General features: G+C 39.3%; 1 protein-coding gene across 2 annotated transcripts in view; it reads left to right on the plus strand.

Annotated features, from left to right (window-relative positions):
- The window catches only part of LOC139944686 (multidrug resistance-associated protein 1-like), a 43,869-nt gene that overhangs the window by 5,024 nt on the left and 16,093 nt on the right, over positions 1–22,752 (plus strand). For both annotated transcript variants that reach the window (XR_011787008.1, XM_071941761.1), the window contains exons 2-24: positions 2,583–2,756; positions 3,187–3,315; positions 4,698–4,835; positions 5,877–5,996; positions 6,955–7,016; positions 7,634–7,756; positions 8,487–8,783; positions 10,265–10,442; positions 11,224–11,478; positions 12,040–12,243; positions 13,398–13,544; positions 14,022–14,106; positions 14,488–14,554; positions 15,277–15,403; positions 15,927–16,103; positions 16,554–16,721; positions 17,648–17,831; positions 18,310–18,355; positions 18,891–19,050; positions 19,634–19,847; positions 20,348–20,658; positions 21,159–21,358; positions 22,241–22,367. Coding sequence is in view for 1 of the 2 variants with exons in the window: in XM_071941761.1 (XP_071797862.1) it covers positions 2,583–2,756; positions 3,187–3,315; positions 4,698–4,835; positions 5,877–5,996; positions 6,955–7,016; positions 7,634–7,756; positions 8,487–8,783; positions 10,265–10,442; positions 11,224–11,478; positions 12,040–12,243; positions 13,398–13,544; positions 14,022–14,106; positions 14,488–14,554; positions 15,277–15,403; positions 15,927–16,103; positions 16,554–16,721; positions 17,648–17,831; positions 18,310–18,355; positions 18,891–19,050; positions 19,634–19,847; positions 20,348–20,658; positions 21,159–21,358; positions 22,241–22,367 (3,693 nt within the window). In the remaining variant the exon portion in view is untranslated. The remainder of the gene's footprint in view (positions 1–2,582; positions 2,757–3,186; positions 3,316–4,697; positions 4,836–5,876; positions 5,997–6,954; positions 7,017–7,633; positions 7,757–8,486; positions 8,784–10,264; positions 10,443–11,223; positions 11,479–12,039; positions 12,244–13,397; positions 13,545–14,021; positions 14,107–14,487; positions 14,555–15,276; positions 15,404–15,926; positions 16,104–16,553; positions 16,722–17,647; positions 17,832–18,309; positions 18,356–18,890; positions 19,051–19,633; positions 19,848–20,347; positions 20,659–21,158; positions 21,359–22,240; positions 22,368–22,752) is intronic.

A 22,752-nucleotide genomic window follows, 5' to 3' on the forward strand; every position in this document is an offset into this window, starting at 1 on the left:
TTCAAACAAAATTTAACGTCAGGTAATTAAAAATTTTGAGCATACCAGCAGGTCCTTTTGGCTGGTAAATTCATTGCAAATTGCAACAGCTAGTTCTATTATCTAATTTAAATATTAATTAAGTTTTATAAATTGTGAAAATTGTGAAAACGCTATTGAGACTAATGAAAAACTGCAAGTTAAAATGCTGGTTGAATTTTCATATGATAATGAAAGTTTTACTTTCTGACATCTTGTCTACTGGTTTTGTAGCAACACACCATTTTGGCAAAATGGTAGAAAACGTCTATTGGGCGAACAGGCCTACTGGTTTTGTAGCTGCACACCGTTTTGGCAAAATGGTATGGAAAATCTTTTCTGGACCAATACCTTCTTTTTTTTAGCAACACAGCACACCATTTTGGCAAAATGTTGTGGAAAACCTTTTCTGGGCCATACTGGTTTTGTAGCTGCACACTATTTTGGCAAAAATATGGTACATTATATAAAACCTATTCTGGGCCAATACTGGTTTCAAAACAGGGTGTCAAAGCCGTGCCAAAAGATGGCTTAAGATTGTGACATTTAAAAAAACTTACAAAATAATGTAATTTGTTTAGGATTTTTTTTCCCCTTAAAATTGTAGATATTACTTGACAAGCCTTTTTTCCTTTTTTTGATCGCACTGATGTTATAATTTGGGACAATTGATAATCAATATCACAACCATGGGAACAATTAAATGGAAGTTGAACTACATACTGTATATATATCACTTGGTGTTTAAAACAGCATAAAGGTAGAGCATTAGGCTGTAGGCTGTTTGTACTGTGTGTTACTAAGAGTAGATTCACATGTACATGCATGTATTTAAAGGTGCAATTAGCAGTAGATTTAATCAATTTACAAATTAATAATTACACACTGAACAATCTGCCCAGTACTGTGCCAATTCTGGGCCAATAGTGGCAAACTCTGTTGGCAAAATACAGAAGTGCCAGCATTGGCACGTGAGCGTTATCAATTTCAGCTGTATTGGGCCAATTAAATACCAATGTGCAAAGAGTATTGGGCCAACCTTCTGCCAGCAGTGGACCATATCTGGCAAGATAATGGGCACTGGGCAAATAGTGACATACATGTACTGTATGGCCCAATACAGAAGTACCAGCATCGGCATGAACGTAATTGCGCCTGTACTGGGTGGGTTATGGCAACTGTACTGGGCCGAATAATTGCCAATGTGCAAATACTGTAAATGAGCCAACACTCTTGAGACCAGTATTATGGCCAATAAAACACACTTAGTACTCATACGGTACTGGCCAGTATCAGGCCAATACAGAATATGTTTGCTGGAATATTTAAAGTTGTTACTCCCAATTTCTTAAAACGTAGCCCCGCCCCTAGAATGAGCAAGATCAGAGATGGGTCCATGTCTAAAAATGATCTTTAGGTATATATACAATAACTGTAGGAAGTTTCATACTGTTACCACAAAGTGCCTAATTGGCCTTAGCAGCTGAACTAGACTTTACAAGTCGTTAAATGTTCCCACGCGGTGAGACAGTCGAGTTGCAGCGCTGCTCTCCGCGCTAACTGCTGGTTGCGCGACTACTGCGCGCTGTCCAACTTCTACTCCCCATCAGTCGGCAACCAGCAAATCGTGCGAGAGCAGTGACAACTCGACTATCTCACCGCGTGGGACCATTAACGACTTGTCCATAAGTCAACAGCTGAACTAATGTAAGCACGCATGCTATCGGCACCTCCCGGTCTGCGTTGCTCCCCATACACTGTAAGCACTGTTCGTCCAGATAAACCGTAGACTTGTTTCCTAGTCCTTACAGTACAGTCTTCATGTGATAATTATTATAATTGTCTCTTGAAACATTTTACCAAAGGTGCTTTTACCCAGGCACTGCTATTTGAGATGATGCGTTGAAGGGTCTTTCATTCAATATCTTCTTAAATTTCAACGAATCCCAGATTGATAGGGCTTTCTTTTTTATAAAGTGTGCCAGTATGTTTTTATTGAATTTTGTTTAATAAACTTTATGTTAGTACTTGCACACTAAAATTAAATGCAATACTTGAATGCACCTTTAAATGATGTTTGACACCTTTGGGATTTACAACAATCGATCTAGCCTTTAAACCGATACAAATCCTATATACATGTAATGCGACCATGTAGCTCTTGCTACATACTGTAGTGCAGTCAATTAACTACTCTTACGTGGTAGTGCAGCTAATTACAATCCTTTAAGCTAAAAAAAACTTCCTTCCTCCATGGCGCTAAAGTATAGTAGTCCCAGCCAATTTTCTATACCTTCCGCCCTGGTAGTACTTAAGAAACAGGAAAGTTCTTTTCAGAACTGAGAAGTCTCCCGAACATCCGATAAATCTACTCCGTGGTAGTAGAATAAAGAAAGACAGTTCTCTAAGAACAAACTCTACCTGGCAAGTGAATACACACACATGACACATGGTGTTATTGCAAACCAAACATGCATTGATACCTCACGCATGCAATGCCTCAAATCATATAGCTCTTGCTTGTTCTCTTTTTTTCACCTATATTCTTGTGTGTGTTTTTGCAGGAACCGGCTCTATTGAACTCCAGCCATCCGGACTTGTCGCCCTGTTTCCAAGAAACAGTGCTGTCATGGCTCCCACTACTCTTCATCTGGCTGGTCATGCCTTTCTATCTCTACTACATCAAGACACACGATCAAGGCTACATCAAAGTCTCTTGCCTACACAGGATCAAAACGGTAAATTCCAAATTCCTCTTGTCTGGAAAACTGAAACATTGATAATGTTATTTCAGCTGGATTGTAGTACCTTTCTAAGTCTCTGTAGCTGTGTTCTGTTTTTCTTGAAGCCTTGTTATGTATGCCGCAGTGAGTGATTTGTTTTTACGCTGCAAATATTTTTGGACGATGAACTCTGCCAAGTGCACCAAAGTTGACTGCCAAGTTCAACAATATGCAACACCAATATGAAGTCACTTGCCTGCTGAATGCAACAAATTCAGTCAAAGAATGACACCTGAGTTGATTGCCGAATGCAACAGATTACAACAACCAGTTCCATTTGGTGTGTATTGTTTAGAGTGGTTTTAGGGCCTGCAAATGGCAGCGTTTTTAAACAAAATGTCAATGACTGAAAATACATATTTCCTGCTGCTTTCTGCCTGTGTAGGTTCTGAGTGCCCTTATGATATTGCTTCCAGTGGTTGATGTAGGATTAGCCATCTCTGAAATCATCTCACCAACTCAACAAGTAGCGGCAGTTTACCTTCTCACACCAGCACTGACAGCTCTTACCATGGTAAGAAAAACACACCAGCGTCGTTTTTGAATAAAATCCTACTCAATTATGTCAATTGATTTTTCTATTGCAGGAATAAATGGTTAAATCAGGAATAATTAATAAGTAACCCATACCCTCCCAAATCCCTCTGTTGACCCCTTGTATGCACGTCACATGTGGCGACTGTGCCACGCTCACCATTTTGGTGGCCAATACATGTAGGTTAACGTGTAAACGTTGCGTGGCCTGAAATGTGCACTGAATCACACAGTGACATTGACCACCAAAATGGCGCACCCTAGATTATTCTGATGATGAAGTCGGGTGAATTGGGTCAATATGCTATTTGTTGGAATGAATGATTCCAAGGGGATGAGGGCTGTAGGCCAAAACCACAAATGTTTTGCGGGTAAACAATGTATAGTTACCAAGATGCATGTCAGTTTCTGAGTTCAATAAGTAAATAAATAATTTGGGGGGCTAATCATCCTGTACTCGCAGCTAAGAGCTGAATTACTACAACGTGTTTGAGAAGCAGGCATGCAAGGGTGCCTTTGGCTGCCAGCCACATTAACCCATCATGATCACGGAGCACAGCCAAGAGTTCTACATGTATCTAAGATTTCCAAACTATATCATATCTACTTGTGTTCAGTTAGTTGTGACATCAACTGACATGTTTTGGGTGATTTAAAGGCACTATACACTATTGGTAATTACCTAAAATAATTGTGGGCATAAAAACTCCTGACATTCTCCTGACGATGACTAGAGCAAGCTAGTCGAAACGTTGAGACCAATTCCGAACTGACTCCGCGGCAGTACAGTTACTACGATCCTATAAGCTAAAGTAGTAGTCCAGTCAAGTTTCTATACCATCCGCCCTGGTAATAGTTATAAAGCAGGACAGTTCTTTTCAGAACTGAGAAGTCTCCCGAACCTCCGATTTTCTACTCCACGGCAGTAGAATAAAGCAAGACAGTTCCCTAAGAACAACTCCACCTGGCAAGTAGATATACACACATGGTGTTACCGCAAACCAAATATATATTGATACCCCACCATGCAATGCCTCAAATCCTACATAAAAACTAACTTGGTAACTAGCAATGGAGAGCTGTTGATGGTATAAAACATTGTGAGAAACGGCTCCCTCTGAAGTAAGTTTTTGAGAAAAAAGTAATTTCCTCTAAAATATTTGAATTTGATTTTGAGACCTCAGCTAATTGAGTTCAGATGTTCACAGGTTTGTTATTTTGTGTTGAGATACACCAAGTGAGAGGACTGGTCTTTGACAATTACCAATAGTGTCCAGCGTCTTTCAAAGGAAAACTGATCTCTCTTTTGCCTTGTCAGAAAAACTTATACTGAATGTTGTGAATGATCTATCTTTTTTCCAGATCTTGGTGTTTCTAATCATCCAGACTGAGAGAATGAAAGGAGTCCAGTCATCATGGATGCTGTTTGTATTTTGGTGTATTCTGGCTCTCTGTGGTATTGTGGAGTTCATATCTAAAATATACACAGCACTGGAGCAGGTACGCTATACAATTCACCACACCATTTTGTTTATTATTTTATTAACTCTGGTTGTTAAGCCAAGGACTTTTAGGAAAGCAAACTTAACCACTACACTAGCCAAGATATTAACAGAGAGATGAGAGAAGACATTGAAGAAGTTCAAATTTTAGGTTTTGGAGGAAAACCCCAGTGAATTATTCCGGGAAAAACCCATGCAGTTAGGTAAGGGTCTGCAGTCCCAACAAGTAACCTATAGTATCCTCAGTGGGATTTGAGAGGTGGAAGGCATCTAGGCAACCTGACTGCCATAAAAAGGTGGAGGTCCTGCCTGTTACTTCCATTAGCCTATGAGGTATGGTGGGCTTGATAGGGGTGTACTGTTTGGATTGGGTGTATACACACAAGATTACTCAAACCTTATAGTGTTGTAGCATTGTGTCGGCCATATCTAAAAAAGACTTAGTGGCTGCATTGCTCATTACCAATACATGCCAGTGGTGTAATATTGCTGAGCTGTCAGGCTCATCACCAGACTCAAGCTTGGTGGATTCTGATCAGCAGAGTGTAGGTTTCATGTCCAAGTCTTGACCCTTTTGTCATTCTGGCAATATTCTCTTAATAACCATCAATGTTTTGTCTTTCGGATAGCAGACTTAAAGCTGTTGATTTGTTTTGATGTCCAAAAATACATGCATTATGTGGATTATTTTACGAGCAATCCTTAAATTCATAAAGCTAACACAAACTAATTTTGGGTTGAACAAAGACAAATTGAATGGAGTGGGATTTGAACCTGCTCAACTTCAGAATTGACAGCCTTGTGCTCTGCTGACTGAGCTATGTCTACATGTATCACTTATGTCGGCCGTCTCCTTATTTTGTCAATATTTTTGTTTCCATTTGCCCAGTCAGTTTGTGGTTTGCAACCAAACAAATTCAGCATTAAATAAGTAGTCTTGTCATTATCAAACCTGCATCTAATAGAGTAACTTGTTTTTCAAGGCAACTTTGTGAAATTTCCATTTATCCAAACATTTCTTCTTGATTTTTATTTCCAGACACAGTTTGACCTGATCCGGTTTGTGACGTTTTACATTTTCTATGCTCTGGGGCTAGTTCAACTTGTTTGTTCAGCAATCAAGGACAACCATCCAGAATATTCAATTGTGTCAGACACGGTGAGAAATTAGCCCAAAATTGGCAGATAGATTTCTAGAGAATTTCATACTATCGGGGATACTTTAGTATTGTAAAGCAAAGAGCAGATTTTGTCTACGTGAAGCTTGTCAAATACTGTACACATACATGTGTATGGACTGGCAATGAGATCACTAGAACGTGTCTATTTATTTAAGATCGTTCGTTCCGTTTGTGAAACCAAGGACTCTTAGATAAGCGAACTTAATCCCTGTCCTAGAACCCAAACGGAGAGATGGAAGACCGTTAGGTACAATGTAAGGGAAAAGTACCACATGTTATTATAGCACTTAATAATAGTATGGTGAGGTTGTAGACAGGAAGCCTATAGGCTTGCACAGGGTCTGGCCTCTTAAAAAAAAACCTTTTTTTTTAATATGAAGTTACAATCATGAGTTTTAAAAATAGATAAACAAGCAATATTTATTATCTGGTTTATTCCTGAATAACTTAATTAAATAATTATTCATAACCTGATAAGTCAATGAATACAATTAAATAGAAAAATAACCATCTTAAACTAAACATTTTATTAATATTGAGTCACATGTCAGATTAAGTAAAACCACATAAAGCTCCTAGTTATATTTAACTGTGCTGCGAAGAAGAAGTTACTTTTTGAAGTACTGCTTCGAAACTCTAATTGGAGATGTGGGAGAAAAACCATAGAAACTTGTTCCAGTACAGGGAAAGCCCATGCAAGTCAGGTACAGACTGGAAACCAAATCCACGTAGTGCGCCAGTGGAATTCGAACCAGGGTCCTAAAGGTGGAAGGCGAGAAAATGACCTCTACTTCAGCAGGACCTCCCGCAAAAACACCCCCCCCCCCATTCACCAAATTAACAGAAAAGCAGACTTATATACATCCTTACTGTTTTATTAAATTCTGTGGTTGAACTATCATTTTGTTATGAATTTTCTTTGATTTTTTTTTACAGAATGCTTGCCCTGAAGCCACTGCCTCTTTCATCTCCAAGATTACGTTTAACTGGTTCTCAAGGTAATCTCCCTTTACTTCTTCTGCTGTGTCATTGGGGCATGTATTTTATATTGGACCGCACAAGCCAGTGATTTTTACATGACTGGACAAGTCCTCTGATAAATTCCTTCCCTGTGAGCACAGGCCTTCTCGATCTGCCGGCTCAAAGTCCTTTTCTCTGGCTGGGCCGAAGGAATGGAACAAATTACCCAAACTCATCAGGAAATCATCTTCTACAGCCATTAAAAAAAAAGAAACTCAAGACCTCCTTTTTCAGTCAGCCTCGTCATTAATCCTTTGTTGTTTTGTTGTTCTTTCTTTCTTTGCTTTGTTCTTGTTTTGTATTATTGTTATTATAATGAAAGAAAAAAACACCATTGTCACACATAGTTGTGTGCGTTCAGATGCTTGATTTCCAGACGTCAAAATCGAATTCTGAGGTCTCGAAATCAAAATCAAAGTTACTTCTTTTTCAAAAACTAGATACTTCAGAGGGAGCCGTTTCTACATTTTTTTATACTATCAACAGCTCTCAATTACTTGTTACCAAGTAAGTTTTTATGCTAACAATTCGCATGAGTAAATACCAATAGTATCCAGTTCATTTAAAACAAATTACCTTTGTTCTCTTTACAAAGTATGGTCTTTCGTGGATACAAGAAGACTCTGACTGAGAAAGATTTATGGTCGCTCCTAGAGAGAGATAAAGCTGCTGCAGTGATGCCAAGATTTTTTCAATCGTGGAGGAAGGAAAATTCCAAGTAAGTTGTTTGCTGTAAATTAAAGCATGGGATGTCACGGACGAGTGGTTCAGAGGACCAAACTCATGTTCTGCTGGTTAAGTCACCGGAGTGTGGGGTCAAATCCCAGCCTCCACAATCGGTCCTTGAGCAAGATACTTTACAATAATTGCTTCTCCTCAACCAGGGGTATACAGTATATGGGTACCTGCGAGGGAAGAGGTTTGTATTGTGTTTGAAAAAGCCTTTGGAGCGCCATGGCTGCTCAGGGCTGTGTACTGACTCTCCAAGGAGCTGAGAAAGATTAAAGGGATATTTATTTGCCCAATGACCTGTGACCTTCAGATTAACAGACTGTGCTCTTCAATGAGCTATCTAGCCCTATTATCCCTGTCATTATCTTTGTTTAGCATGTTTAGGGGTCAGTCAGAACCATTCAAACTGGTTATGAAATCTTCAAAAGTGCATTCTACGTTAGCACGTTTAATACCTTTTCTGTCTGGCAGATATTTGGCTAGATCACCATGTTAAAATTAATTTTGACCCTTTGCATGGTGTGCAGTGCATATATTTACCTACACTGTACCCTATTTTGGGTGTTAAATGTTCACAAAGAAATTGCCCCCAAAATGGTGGCAATGGTAGACGCAGACGGTGCATTTTATGTCTGCAAGGGGTCTGAGGCTTCACTTAGCAACAGCCTTAAATTATTAGTGATAGTCATATTGATTTCTTCTATACTTGTCTAAAGAAGCTCAAGTCATGCCACCAAAAAGGTGAAGAGTGGCGGCCATGTACCCATGAAGAGAATGGAAGAATCCAGTAATGCCACCAGCGATCACGGCAGCGCATTCTCCCCTGGAGCGCAATCTCCCGACAGTCATGCAAACAGCGGCGGGGCTGATGGGGCAGAAGATTGGGTGGATGTGAGCGACGGGGCATCTCTCTTCAAGGCGATTGCTCGGACGTTTGGACCCTTCTTTCTCGTTGGCACTTTCTTGAAAGTTCTCCATGATATTTTGCTGTTTGTAAGCCCACAGCTACTAAGGTGAGTGTCTATGAATATCTAGCACCCTTTGAAAACTAAGGTGCAACATTGGGTCGAAGAATTCATCACTTCAGAACCTATCTTTCTGAAAGTTTGTATACAGGAAGTGCCTTGAGTACCTTGTTTGGTAGATACGTGGTTATGGGCCCAATTTCATAGAGCGTCTTAAGCAGAAAATATTGTTTTCATCAGTCTCCTGACGGTGACTAGAGCAAGTATGTCGAAACAGAGACCAATTAAGAACTTGATCCGTGGTAGTGAAGTTTTATGATGAGAAGTCCCCTCAATCCACTAAAGCTATAGGTAGTAAAGTCACTTGTGATTTTTTACCTCTCCCCTAGGTATTAGTTAACAAGCAGGACAGTTCTTTTCAGAATTGAAAAGTCTCCAAACTTCCGAAAACCTACTCCGCGGTAGTTGAATATAAAGCAATAGACAAGTTCTCAAAAGACCATAATCTGCCTGGCAAGTAGATACACATATGGTGTTGCCGCAAACCAAATACATACAGAAATATTGCTTAACAAGTCTTCATTTAGCAGAAATGAGCAGGGTACCAGTTACTAATTGTGACATGGTATTTTGGTTATTATAACACCCCTTACAAGTATTCTGCCTGCTCATTGGTTTAGAGCGCGTCACATGACATGTCTTAGTTTTGCTAGACGACGGCCGTGTGATAGTGCACCGGTTTGCCATGCGCTAGTCCGAAGACTAGCACACGGCGTGCAGTACCCAGACGTCCGTTGCGTGTGCGAGGACGATGAATTAATAGTCTGTAACCATTTCGGATTGCACGACACTACATGCAGCACAGTAAAAGTTTTTGCAATCTGTATTCGCGTCGTCCGTGGATTGTAGCATTCAGGTCTGTAACTTAATAATAATAGTACAGTATTTAGAAATGTTTGGGGTGTTATAAAACAAATATTGACTGCTTTTACTCGTGCAATGGTTAAAACTTTGACACCCTCGGTGATCCCCGTGGCGTTCTATTTTCCCTCGGCTTCGCCTTGGGAAAATAGAACGCTCCGGGTATCACCTCGGGAGTCATAGTTTTAATCATAGCACTCGAAGCAGTCAATATTTGTATATTAGCCTATTTCTTTTGAGCACTATTTGGTTGTGGGTTTAATATTAATATTAAACGTTAGCAACCTATAGAAAGGTTTGCGGTAACACCATGTATTGACTATCTCTAATGAGTCGGGGTGGTTTTGAAAAGAACTGTTGGTTTCAACTCGACGTTTCAATCAGTATGCTCTGATCGTCTTTCTTGCTCTGATCATCTTTCTCCAGAAGACGATCAGAGCATACTGATCAAAACTTCGAGTTGAAACCATTGGTTCTTTTCAGAACCACCCCATCTCATTAGAGATAGTCATTGCACGGTGTTACCGCAAACCTTTCTATATCGTATTTCCACCATGCGAAGTTTTAAATCCTACTTAGTTAGCAACCTTAATTTGTCTGTTCCATAGAGGGTTGATCAACTTCACAGTGGACAAGGGGGCATACAAGTGGGAAGGCTTCATGTATGCATTCTTATTGCTTGGTGTGACACTGATCCAATCTTCATTACTTCAGCAATACTTCCAAATCTGCATGGTGACTGGCATGCAGCTACGGACGGCCATTATTGGTGCCGTCTACAGAAAGGTGATTAATGTTATGAAGTTTTGTTTTGAGATCTTTGTTTGCTTCATTTGATATCAAATAATAAACTAAAAGGGAAACTGACTGGGTATGATATTAAATGATTTGGGGTTTTACCAAAGAAAAATTTGACTACAGTGGGATTTGAACCAATGTCCTCCGGATTAACACACCGGCGCTCTACCAACTGAGCTTTCCATTCGATGTATTAGTGATATAAAAAAATGAATACAAGTTTTGAGATGTGTTTTGAGTGTAATAGGAAAATTTACATAACAGCAACTTTGCTTCAGTGACTATGATAAATGCAGAGTTTCAATTGTGACATTTTTGTACTACTTTGGTTGGCTAAAGTATGTTTGATTGTTCATGGTGTCCATACAATATGTTGACACATTAGGCTAGTTTATTTTGATATTTTGTAGTTGCACTCGAAACATTGTCAGCTGAGTGTTTTTGAGTAGCTTTCCCACCCGAGTAATATGCCTGTGATTTGTTTTCACAGAACTGGGAAAAGTACTGAGCAAACAGTGCTAACACACATCAGTGTAAGGGTAAAACCAAACTTATATTCTTTATCCTCAATGCAAATTCAACATTTCCTATACATGTAGGATTCGAACTGTCTCTAGCTACTGGGCTTCTTGATGGTCAGTTTGTAAGTCACTGCTCAAGAATTGTGCAGGTCGCGGGTTTGAATCCCACCGAACTCATAATCTTTATCCCTGATGCAAATTCAACATCTATCAGCTCTAATATTCCTGTCTGGTCTGTATGTATACAGTCTCTTTTCCTGTCCAACTCGTCCCGCAAAGAAGCCACAACTGGAGAGATAGTCAATCTGATGTCAGTGGACGCTCAGCGTCTAATGGACCTCTGCACCTTCGTCAATACTCTCTGGTCCTCGCCGTTCCAGATCTTGGTGGCGCTGTTCTTCTTGTGGCGTTTGCTGGGGCCGGCCGTCCTGGCTGGGTACGGTGCAATGGCGCTTATGATTCCACTCAATATGTACATAGCCATCAAGATCAGATCTCTGCAGGTATTTATTTGGGGTCTATAGTCAATGTGACCAATGTTTACATTTAAACCGCCCTCTGTTGACAAAACATACGGGCAAAAGGTGCATAGTCATGGTAAGATTGTATATACTTTCTAGCTGGCTGCTAAAACACAAAGGTTTTGCCATATTTTAAAAATATTATCGATCAACACTGTCTAATGTATTCTACATAAAGTGCGACAAAAAACTAAAGGCACAAAATATGGGAAAAACAGATGGACCAACAACCATTGAATTGGAATATTTTGAAATGATTCTTGAAATTGTCTAGTGACTTTTCAGAATAGATTTGATTAGGAGACAGCTCATAAGGTAGGGGCAGGTGCATAAAATGCACCATTGCCAGCAGCAGAATGCACATTCAGAACTGTCAGGAGTACTATTTATAAGTGTTGTCTTCTCAGCAATGACTCCCACAGCTGGCTAATTCTTAATTCAAAACAAGTTCTTTGTAATGATATCCTCTAGGCTACTTAATTGCCTCCCATCAATCAAGGAAACAACACGTGCTCATTCTGTTCTATTTCACACACTCACCAGGCCCAGCAGATGAAGGCAAAAGATGCCCGCCTAAAACTCATGAATGAAGTCCTGAATGGCATCAAGGTGCTGAAGCTGTACGCCTGGGAGACAGCCTTCCAGCAAAAGGTCATGGACATACGCAACAGGGAAGTCAAGATTCTACGAACCTCATCGTACCTCCAGGCTGTTATGACGTTCATTTGGACAAGCGCTCCCTTTGTCGTAAGTGGAAGGTTGTGTATTTCGAAGGTGTTTAAAGCAACAGCGATATTACTAGAAGACGATCAGAGCATACTGATCGAAACGTCGAGTTAACCCAACGGTTATTACATGGTGTTACCGCAAACTCTTCTATATCTTATCTCCACCATGCAAAGTTTCAAATCCTACTTAGCGATATTACTGTTGCATTTAATATCATCAGAATTAAATGTAGGGTCATAGATTGGGTAATATTCCAAAAGTTAATGACCATAAAAAAAAAATTGGTGAAAAGGACAGCATCTGTTGATATTGTAAACTATTTTGAGACGGGATTTCCTTGTTGGAATGTGATTTGATAATTATTCTTTAAGAAACATTTCAATCTTACAAATGATTCATGCATTAATTGTTTCTCAGATTTCTAAGGGTTGGTGTGCATTCACAAATTCTGTAGCCAGATATGCTGTCACCTCACTAAATTTTGATGGATTTAATGCTCTTATGAAAATACATATTTTGCTGTTTTCTCAGAAAGTAGACAGTGTATAGAGCTGAAGCTTTCGCATGTGACTTATATGTCACTTTCTCGATAATTTTGTCTATAAATCAGCATCACGTTGACAAAAAAAACCTGCCTTTAAAAATAATGATCATCATAAAACCTTACTTGGTAACGAGTAATGGGGAGAGGTTGATAGTATAAAACATTTTGACAAACAGCTCCCTCTGAAGTGACGTAGTTTTTGAGAAAGAAGTAATTTTCCACGAATTTGATTTCAAGACCTCAAGTTTATAATTTGAGGCCTCGAAATCAAGCATGAGAAAGCACACAACTTTGTGTAACAAGGGTTTTCTTTCATTATTATCTCGCAACTTCAACGACCGATTGAGCTTAAATTTGAGCTCAGGTTTGATATTTTGTGCATATGTTGAGGTACACCAACTGTGAAGACTAGTCTTTGACAATTGCCAATAGTCTCCAGTGTTTTTAAGTGTACGATTCTCTAGTTGGTTCCTATGTTTCCATGTGAGATTAAATCAAGTCCTGTAGGCAGGTTTGCAGTTTTAACGAACTCACTTTCAGTTCATTGCGCAGGTGGTTTGTTTTATGTCCAGTATCAAGCTTTTAAATATTTGTTTGTTTTTTGATATCACCTTTGTGGACCTCTTAGGTGTCACTAATAAGCTTCACTGTGTACGTTCTTGCGGATGAGAAGAACATCTTAGATGCAGAGAAGGTTTTCGTTTCCATCTCACTCTTCAACATTCTCAAGTTTCCCTTCTCCATGTTGCCGAGTATGATCTCCCGCACTATGCAGGTAAACAGCTGTTTTTAACATTTCACTGAAGTGTGAGCACCTAAAGACAATGTGGTCACACTGGTCGAAACATTGAGTTGTCAACAACCCGTTCTTTTTATAACCAAAACTGCTCAAAAGAGATTTATACATGGTGCGACCGCATACCGCACCTAATTGTACTCTAACCGTTTTAAGTTTCAAATCCAACAACTATAGTGGTTATTATTTGTGGTTTTACCCCTTAACCGTTGGGTAGTATGCACTGTTTGCTCAGTGTTTTTCAAGTGATGCTTCAGTGGGATTCGAACCAACCTTCTTGAGCAGATTTCTTAATAACTCAAACCACTAAGCATGATCTATGATGAGAAGGTCAAAAAAAGAATGAGACGTGAAACCCGAAGTTTAGAACAAAGACTTTGAACCTTAAGATCTTAGATCCAGACACCAAACGTTTAAAAAAAATTGTTCCTTCTGTTTTGTTTATTTTCTCGGTAGGCCCAAGTCTCTGTGAATCGCTTGGAACAATTCTTGAAGAAGAGTGAACTAGACAAGGATAACGTAAAGAGGTCTTCTGACATAGGTAAGTTCTTGAGTGCTAACTGAAGATTATTATAATGTTGAACACTTATTTATGAAAAGATAATGGGTAAACATGACTGGGTACATTTCAGGTAATTTGGAGTTGAATGAAAAAAATATTTTACCTCAGTGGAGAATTGATTTGAACCAACAACCCCTGCAAAGATTAAACACTTTCAATCTCTGGCCATGCTCCATGGTCATAATACGGGCTGGCTGCTTAAAATCCCCTTGCATGCTTGCAGCTTAAACATTGAAGCCACATCCTTCACAACTCAACTCCTCAGCTGCGAGTAAAGAAGATTAGCCTGTCAAATTAATTGTATTATTATAAGCCTATGTTCGATTTCGACATCATAAAGTATTTTTCCCGCTCTGACAGATTGTGCCATCAACATTAAAGATGCAGATTTTGCTTGGTCCAGAGATGAAAATCTGATTCTGAAGCAGTGAGTGTTTGTACGATTTTTGGGTTCATTCTATTGTTTAGATAATAGGTACCAAAATATAATCTGATTAGAACGGGGACTAGAACCTACGACCTCTGAATTGACATGCGGCTTTTGCTTTGGTTTTTTACTTGATGTGTAAAATATTCTGAAACAAAAATTTCAAACAAAAATTTAGAGATGGGAGCATAAAAAACTGTCTCTGTATTTTCACAAGCTTGTCGAGTCCATTCATGTTACCAAGTTTAGTGGGAGTGACAGTAGCTGCCAACAATCAGAATTCCCAGAAACAAATCATGCAGGTTTCATTTCACAGATTGTAATGTGATTTTTTTTAAATGATAAAAACAACAATTATCAAAGTATATTATTTTTGTTTTGGTTTTTACCCATAAACCGATGTGTGTTAGCACTGTATACTCAGTACTTTCCCCGAGTCCTGTGAAAAAAATATCACAGGCATGTTACTCTGGTGGGATTCAAAGTAGTTTTTACGCTCAACAGCTGCATTACTTCTCATCTAGTAGGTATTTTGGCAATATTTTTTTGTTTACCAATTTATATTTCCATCATTTACTCTTTGCAGCACAGGCTGCAAATTCCTCAGGGAGCTGAGATGGTTTAAGGAATAAAAAGTCCCAGTGATCAGGGGTAATAATGTTGGAAGCGCTTTGAGACTTGGTGCTTTATAAAAAAACGATTATTACATTGACTCTTTGCAGCATTGCTGTTAACGTTCAGCCTGGTTCCTTGGTGGCTGTGGTGGGACAAGTTGGATGCGGGAAATCCTCTCTACTCTCTGCAATTCTGGGAGACATGGAGAAGATCAAAGGATCGGTCACCATCAATGTAAGATGAAAGTTTTCATTAGTTAAAAAAAATTGTTTATAGTGCTCAGAAGATGTGTGTATGTTCTGTAATCACTTTGAGAATAATATCACTTAGAAGGAATGTTGGTAATGTGGGTATAAAAGTAATGTGGTTATAAAAATAATTTGTATCAGTTTTTATCCCTCAAAATTTGAATTTAAGAAACATTATTGTTTTTCCAGATTGTGTATTCCAATAAGAAATTGTTATTCTTGTGTGGGCTCAACTGCTCTGGGTTTTCGTCCATATCTCAAATGTTGCTACCACCTTTTGAAATGACATTTTCACAGGTTACTTTTACTGCGACATCTACATTTTTATGCATGTACATGTAGGATTAAAACAACCAAACCAAATGGTTTCAAAAAGGTATATGTTCTCTCTAATGGGGGAAATTGTTATATCTAACCAAGGAAATTGATAACACCTCTGCAAAATCGATTCATTCTGTGAAGCAATTATATCAGACATGGTTTTAATTCTCCACTTTGGATTCAACCAGGGTTCAGTGGCTTACGTCCCTCAGCAAGCCTGGATCCAGAATGCTACACTCAGGAGTAATGTCATGTTTGGAGCACCATTGCAAGATGCAGAGTACCAGCGAGTGATCGAGGCCTGCGCGCTGGCCGCTGATCTAGACATGCTCCCAGCTGGAGATCTCACCGAGATTGGAGAAAAGGTATTTCAACAAATATTTTCAGCCGTAGAAAATCTTCGTAGAGTAACCTGGGCCCAGTTTCATAGAGCTGCTTAAGCACACAAACTAGCTAAGCACAACAAAACTATGCTCACCTGAATAAGGAAACCAGCCAAATTACCAATCTACATAGTGTATAATTTTTTTTTGCTTTAAGCAGCTCCATGGTATCTGGCCCTGCGGGCTCAATTTTATAGAGCTGCTTAAGGAGAAAATATTGATGAGAAATGTTTTGCTTAGCAGAAATGAGCAGGATACCAGTCACAAATTGTACACGTGACATGGCAGTTTGGCTGGTAATCTTATTTTTTGGAAGCACAAACAAGTTTGCAGACTGTTGATCTAAACAATAGTATAATGCATTATAAATCAATGCTTGCCTTTGTGCTGATACAACATAAACTTAAAAAGTAATCGTTTGTTTGAATCCAGGGTATTAACCTGAGTGGTGGTCAGAAGCAGCGAGTGAGTTTGGCTCGAGCCGTTTACAACAACGCCGACATCTACCTCCTAGATGACCCTCTCAGCGCAGTGGACTCCCACGTTGGTAAACACATCTTTGATCACGTGATTGGGCCAAGGGGACTCCTGAAGGATAAGGTACATATGTCTAAAATCTGGTGCAATCAATCTTCTGTGTTAATAGACCTTATGCATTGACATCATCCAGCGGCCATCTTAGTGGAAAAACGGTGACGAAACAATAGAAACGCACAGATTTGTTTTCCCTCGGCGCACAGAATTGGCCAATGAACAACCTCCTTTTGACTTCTAGGTGAGGGCGCCCTACTGAAATGACATCATGTGCTTAAGGTCTATTGGCATGATTGGGTCGTCGTGGCCAAGTGGCTGATTAGAATACCAAATCTAAGATCTGGTGGTTAAGTCATTGAGTGTTGAGTGAGTCTAGACAGTTGTGTTCTTGAGCAACAGGCTTTGTTATTCACCCGGGGTATAAATGGGTATAAACGGGTACCTGCGAGGGTAGAGGTTGATATTGTGTTTGAAAAAGCCACGGAGTACCACGGCAGCTCGCGCTGTATATTCCAGCAGCTGAGAAGGATTACAGGAATATTATTAGCCCAATGACCAGGGTACTAAATGTACAAGGTTAAATGTGCTTTAAAAGACCTAGGTATTATTATTAATTTGTGTTTGTTATGGCAATTAATTAATGAATAAATTAATTACATTATTTATATATAAATACTTATAAAAACACCAAAAAATGAAATGATGCCAAAAGAAAGTGACCGGATGCCAATACTAGGCTGAAATCTGTAAACTCTCAAAAACATATGATTGATATTTACCTATTCACCCGGGCTGCCTCCTGATTACACCATGAAATTGAGCCTGATCTTTGGCCAGTTATTTTTACAGTCAGTGTTTTTAATGGCATAAAAACACCCATACGTGATCAGATGCCAAAAGATTGTAACCGAAGGCCAATAGGTTTAGATTGATAAATTCTCAAAGATATATGAGCGATATGTAGCTGTTCAACCTTGTACCTTCTGATTTAGACCCGTGTCCTTGTGACTCATGGGATAAGCTACCTGCCACAAGTGGATCACATAATCGTCATTGTCAATGGAGAAATCACAGAGGTTGGCTCCTACACTGAACTCCTATCTCATGATAAGGCCTTTGCTGAGTTTCTACGTATCTATAGCACACAGGCTGAAGAATGCGATGCCCATTCACCAGGTACTCGTGGATTGTCATTTTATTGGTTTGTTACAAATTAATCATAGAGTAAGGTTAGCTGCTAATTATTTGTAACTAATCTTTTAAATGAGTGCAAATGGACAATTCAATTCAATTTAATTGGTCAGTAGGTTGTTCAGTTGAAACCTACAGTTCTTTTCAGAACCACCCCAACTCATTGAGAGATTTTCATTACATGGTGTTACCGTAAACTTTTCCGTCAAAAGTCAAAATATGTTTCATACGTTGCCCTTCTCATAATAAAACTTATGTACAAAATATTAAGCACTGAAAATGGAGGGGAAAGAGTAAATCTATGTAGAGCAAAAATAAAGAGAGTTCATGAGGTTGTCAGATTAAGCCAAGGCTTTGGAGAGAAGACAGCCTAGACAGACAAACCTAAAATGTGGAAACGAGACAAATGGGTAGCGTAAAATACATTGATGAGATCAATATTTAATGATTCTCTTCTTTGAAGGAAGTGGAGATGCAGCACCACATGTCAACAGCCTAGGAGATCTTGAGTAAGATATTTGATATGTTTTCAATGATTTGTTTAATTCAGTTCAATTTAAACTCACATTTATTTCCATACTTCATGAACATTTCAAGAGTACATACTGTAGCCAAAACGTTAATTTAAAGAAATAACAAGAATAGCTTTTGTATTAACGCGCTTTCAAACTGTTGTGTTATTTGTTACCCATTGGCTGTTCAACCAAACTATAAGTGACCACACTTCTTGTTTTCCTATTTTGGCAACATCCCTTGTAGCAACTATCGTTAAGAAGTATCGTTCCTCTCAATGTATTTGCTAACTTTGGATTGTGACCTGCTGCCTTGGGTTGGACGAGTTGGTCTTTGAACATCGTTTGAAACCGTTTGTTATGAAATGCATATATTGGTTGGAAAGATATTTTAAAAGTAGAATATAATGATCCACACAAGTATCACTCGTAATTGCACGGTTTCCCTTTTGTGTCATGAACTTACACGGTCAGCCGTTTTATGGAGTCCAAATTTTAATGTCTGTTTGAACTGATATGTTCCTCTGTGAAGGTCGTCCACTGCAGTAAAGTCTCATGAGGAAGAGGAGGCCCTGATGAGGAAGATCGCTAAGGATCGGCTGAGGAAACAACGAGAGCAAAATGCAGCAAAGGCCACTATGTCTAAGGAAGGAGACACCCTCATCCAGAAAGAAACCTCACAAACAGGCATGGTGAGGAGCATTTGTAGTATGAAAATGTATATTACATAAACTAATCATAATATGAAGTTTTAATAATATAGCAGTTCGTCACAATGTGCTAATCAAAACGTGTTCAGAGGTATGCAGAGCTACGTCAAAATTGTGAGACCCAAAATTTGTATGAGTTTACAATGTGATATGACAAAATCTGCAGCCAACCATGTTGGAAACCCCTTCTATTAACAATATGTGCACTTGCTGTTTTTTATTAACATTGGAACCAAAGGACAAAGCATATATTGTATATAGTTGAAATGTCTTGCTTACTAGGACAAAAGTGTCAACACCAAACCCACTCTGACAACATCATAATTGAGTTCAGTGCTCTAGCTCGCTGGGGGTCACTTCTTAACATGTACTTGAAAGCTCCTACTGAAATGTAAGGAAGAACACAGCAATCCATCGTATCAGATGCATATTTGACAGATGCATAGCCGAGTGAAATGGGAAAGCCACATTTTGCCTTTAAAGCCAGACTTCACCAAGTGATTGTAGACTGCAGCACAGATTCTCTTTTAATCTCACACATTTGACAACCCTTTTTTATCTCAAGACAAATCTCAAGATCTTCGCTATGTACATCCGTTCTCTGGGCGTGGTCATGTTCTTCATCATCTTCCTGCTCTATGCCCTTTTCAACATCGATGCAGTCTTTGTCAATGTCTGGCTCAGTCGTTGGAGCAACGAGGAGCTAGTCAACGGCACAACTCCTGGAGACGTACGCGACCGATACCTAGCAGTCTACGGCATGCTGGTTGTCATACAAGGTAAGCTCTCTCGAAGCAAATCTCTGTCACAAGAACAAAAAGGTTGTTTTAACCAGGGCCAAATTTCATAGAGCTGCTTAAGCAGACAATATTGCTTAGAAGTTGTCTGCTAAGCAGAAATTACAGGATACCAGTCACAAAAGGTACATGTATTATAGTAGTTTGCTTGGTGCTTCATAAAAAGTGCTTCATAAAAATTATGTTAACATCCAGTAGAGTGTAATAAGAATAAAACCAAATTAATATTCTTTATCCCCGACAAAAATTCAACACCTATTAAACCGTCGTAGGTACCCGCATCTAAAATATGGGATTCAAACTGCCTCTGCCGGGAAATCTCGGTGGTCTAGTTGGTAAGACACTTCTCAAGAATATGCCTGTGATATTTTTGCTTACACATCGGTGTAAGGGTAAAAGCAAATTAATATTCTTTATTGCTGATGCAAATTTAACATCAATGAACATCATTTTTGAAAGATTCATTTGGTCTTTGATTCTAGGTTTGTTGCTTCTGCTAGCCTCCATGTTACTAGCAACGGGTGTGCTGCGAGCCTCTCGGAGCATCTACCTCCGGCTGCTGACCAACGTGATGCATTCCCCCATGATGTTCTTCGATACGACTCCAGTCGGCCGCATTCTGAATCGTTTCAGTAAGGACACTTACACAATAGATGAGACGATCCCGTTCGCCTGCTCTACCTTCTTGAGGATGATTATGCTGGTTGTTTCTACCTTCATTGTCATCACGTGGAGCACCCCTATCTTTGGAAGTGTCATTGTGCCGGTACTGATCGGCTTTGCTCTGTTACAGGTATGTCAATGCCCAAATTAAAGGAAATGAAAGGAAAGGAATGGAAAGGCAAGGAAAGGAATGGAAAGGCAAGGAAAGGAAAGGAAAGGCAAGGAAAGGAAAGGAAAGGAAAGGAAAGGAAAGGAAAGGAAAGGAAAGGAAAGGGAAGGAGAGAAAAGGAAAGGCAAGGAAAGGAAATTAAAGGAAAGGAAAGGCAGGCAAGGAAACAAAAGGTAAGGAAAGTGAAAGAAAGGCAAAGCAAGGAAAGGAAAAAGGCAAGGATAGGAAAGGAAAGGCAAAGAAAGGGAAAAGGAAAGTAAAGGAAAGTGAAAGAAAGGCAAAGCAAGGAAAGGAAAATGGCAAGGATAGGAAAGGAAAGGCAAAGAAAGGAAAAAGGAAAGTGAAAGAAAGGCAAAGCAATGCAAAGAAAGGAAAAGAAAGAAAGGAAAGGAAATTGAAAATGAAAGGAAAAGAAAGATGTATCTGCCAGTATTTTTGACGACTGCATTCTTATATTTCAGCGATTTTACATCTCAACATCCCGTCAGCTACAGCGGATTGAATCAGTCACTCGATCACCGATTTATTCGCACTTTTCCGAGACCATTACGGGAGCTACGTCAATACGAGCGTACAGCGCAACAACACGCTTTATCCTTCAAAATCAGAGCCTCGTCGATAATAATCAAATTGTGTACTATCCCAAGATCTTGTCCAACAGGTTTGTTGCCATATCAATCTAGCTTTAGGATTTTATTTTGTTATGGGGCTACAAGAAGAAAAATTATTTAGAGTGGAAAGAACTCCGGGAGCTGGTAGGAATTGATTTTCCCCTTAAAGGCAGTGGACACTATTGGTAATTACTCAAAATAATTATTAGCATGAAACCTTTCTTGGTGACGAGTAATGGAGAGAGGTTGATGGTATAAAACATTGTGAGAAACGACTCCCTCTGAAGTGCCATAGTTTTCGAGAAAGAAGTAATTTTCCACAAATTCGATTTCGGTACCTCAGATTTAGAACTTGAGGTCTCGAAATCAACCAAACGCACACAACTTCGTGTGACAAGGGTGTTTTTTTTTCTTCCATTACTATCTCGCAAATTTAATGACCGATTGAGCTCAAATTTTCACAGGTTTGTTATTATTTGCTTATGTTGAGATACACCAACTGTGAAGGCCAGTCTTTGACAGTTATCAATAGTGTCCACTGCCTTTAAAACAGTCTATATTGAAGAATGGAGGAAAACCCTTAAAACCACCGGTGTGTATTAAGAACTGAGTTTTGTAAAAGAAAAAATACACAGGCACAGGCCTGGATTTATTCTTTTTGAGAGGGCAAGGCCATTTTCATTTTGTAAAGGGCACTTCCACTTGAAATTATTAAAGTCTATGGGAAACTTTTGAAGGGGCACCAAGGTCAGGGGTGTTTGAGGCCATAGCATGTGTTGCCTCTGTGTAATTCCTTAGGAATATCCAGCACCACATAGCTGTGCATTACCATAATCACATTACATTGACCTCTAAGATTGGGGCAGGTTGACACACACACTGTGATAGATTATGCTGATTATAACTTTGAGTAATTTCACTGATGTTTGTAGATGGCTTGCAATCCGTCTGGAATTCCTTGGGAGTATGGTTGTCTTCTTTGCAGCGATCTTTGCTGTGATTGGTCGAGACAGTCTGAACTCTGGCATTGTGGGACTGTCGGTCTCTTATGCACTGGAGGTTTGTAAAATAATAATTTAATAATAACTAGTTCTTATATACATGTAGCGCATTTCACCATAACGTCTCAATGTCTTTTACATTAGTGCCCTGGTAATTGGGCCAATAAAATCCCTTTAATCTTTCTTAGCTCCCTGAGGAGAATACAGCCTGGGCTGCTGTGGCACTCCAAAGGCTTTTGCTGTATCAAATCTTACCCTTGCAGGTACCCATTTACACCCCTGGGTGAAAAGAAGCAATTATAGTAAAGCTTCTTGCTCATTGACACAGGTGTCATAAATGGGATTTGAAACCAGACTCCGATGACTTAACCACCAGAAATTTGATGCTCTAAACTACTCGGGCATGGCACCCTACGTAAACTCTGTATTCGTAAAATTCCCTT

Source organism: Asterias amurensis, chromosome 11, assembly GCF_032118995.1.
Source record: "Asterias amurensis chromosome 11, ASM3211899v1".
Lineage (NCBI taxonomy): Eukaryota > Metazoa > Echinodermata > Asteroidea > Forcipulatida > Asteriidae > Asterias > Asterias amurensis.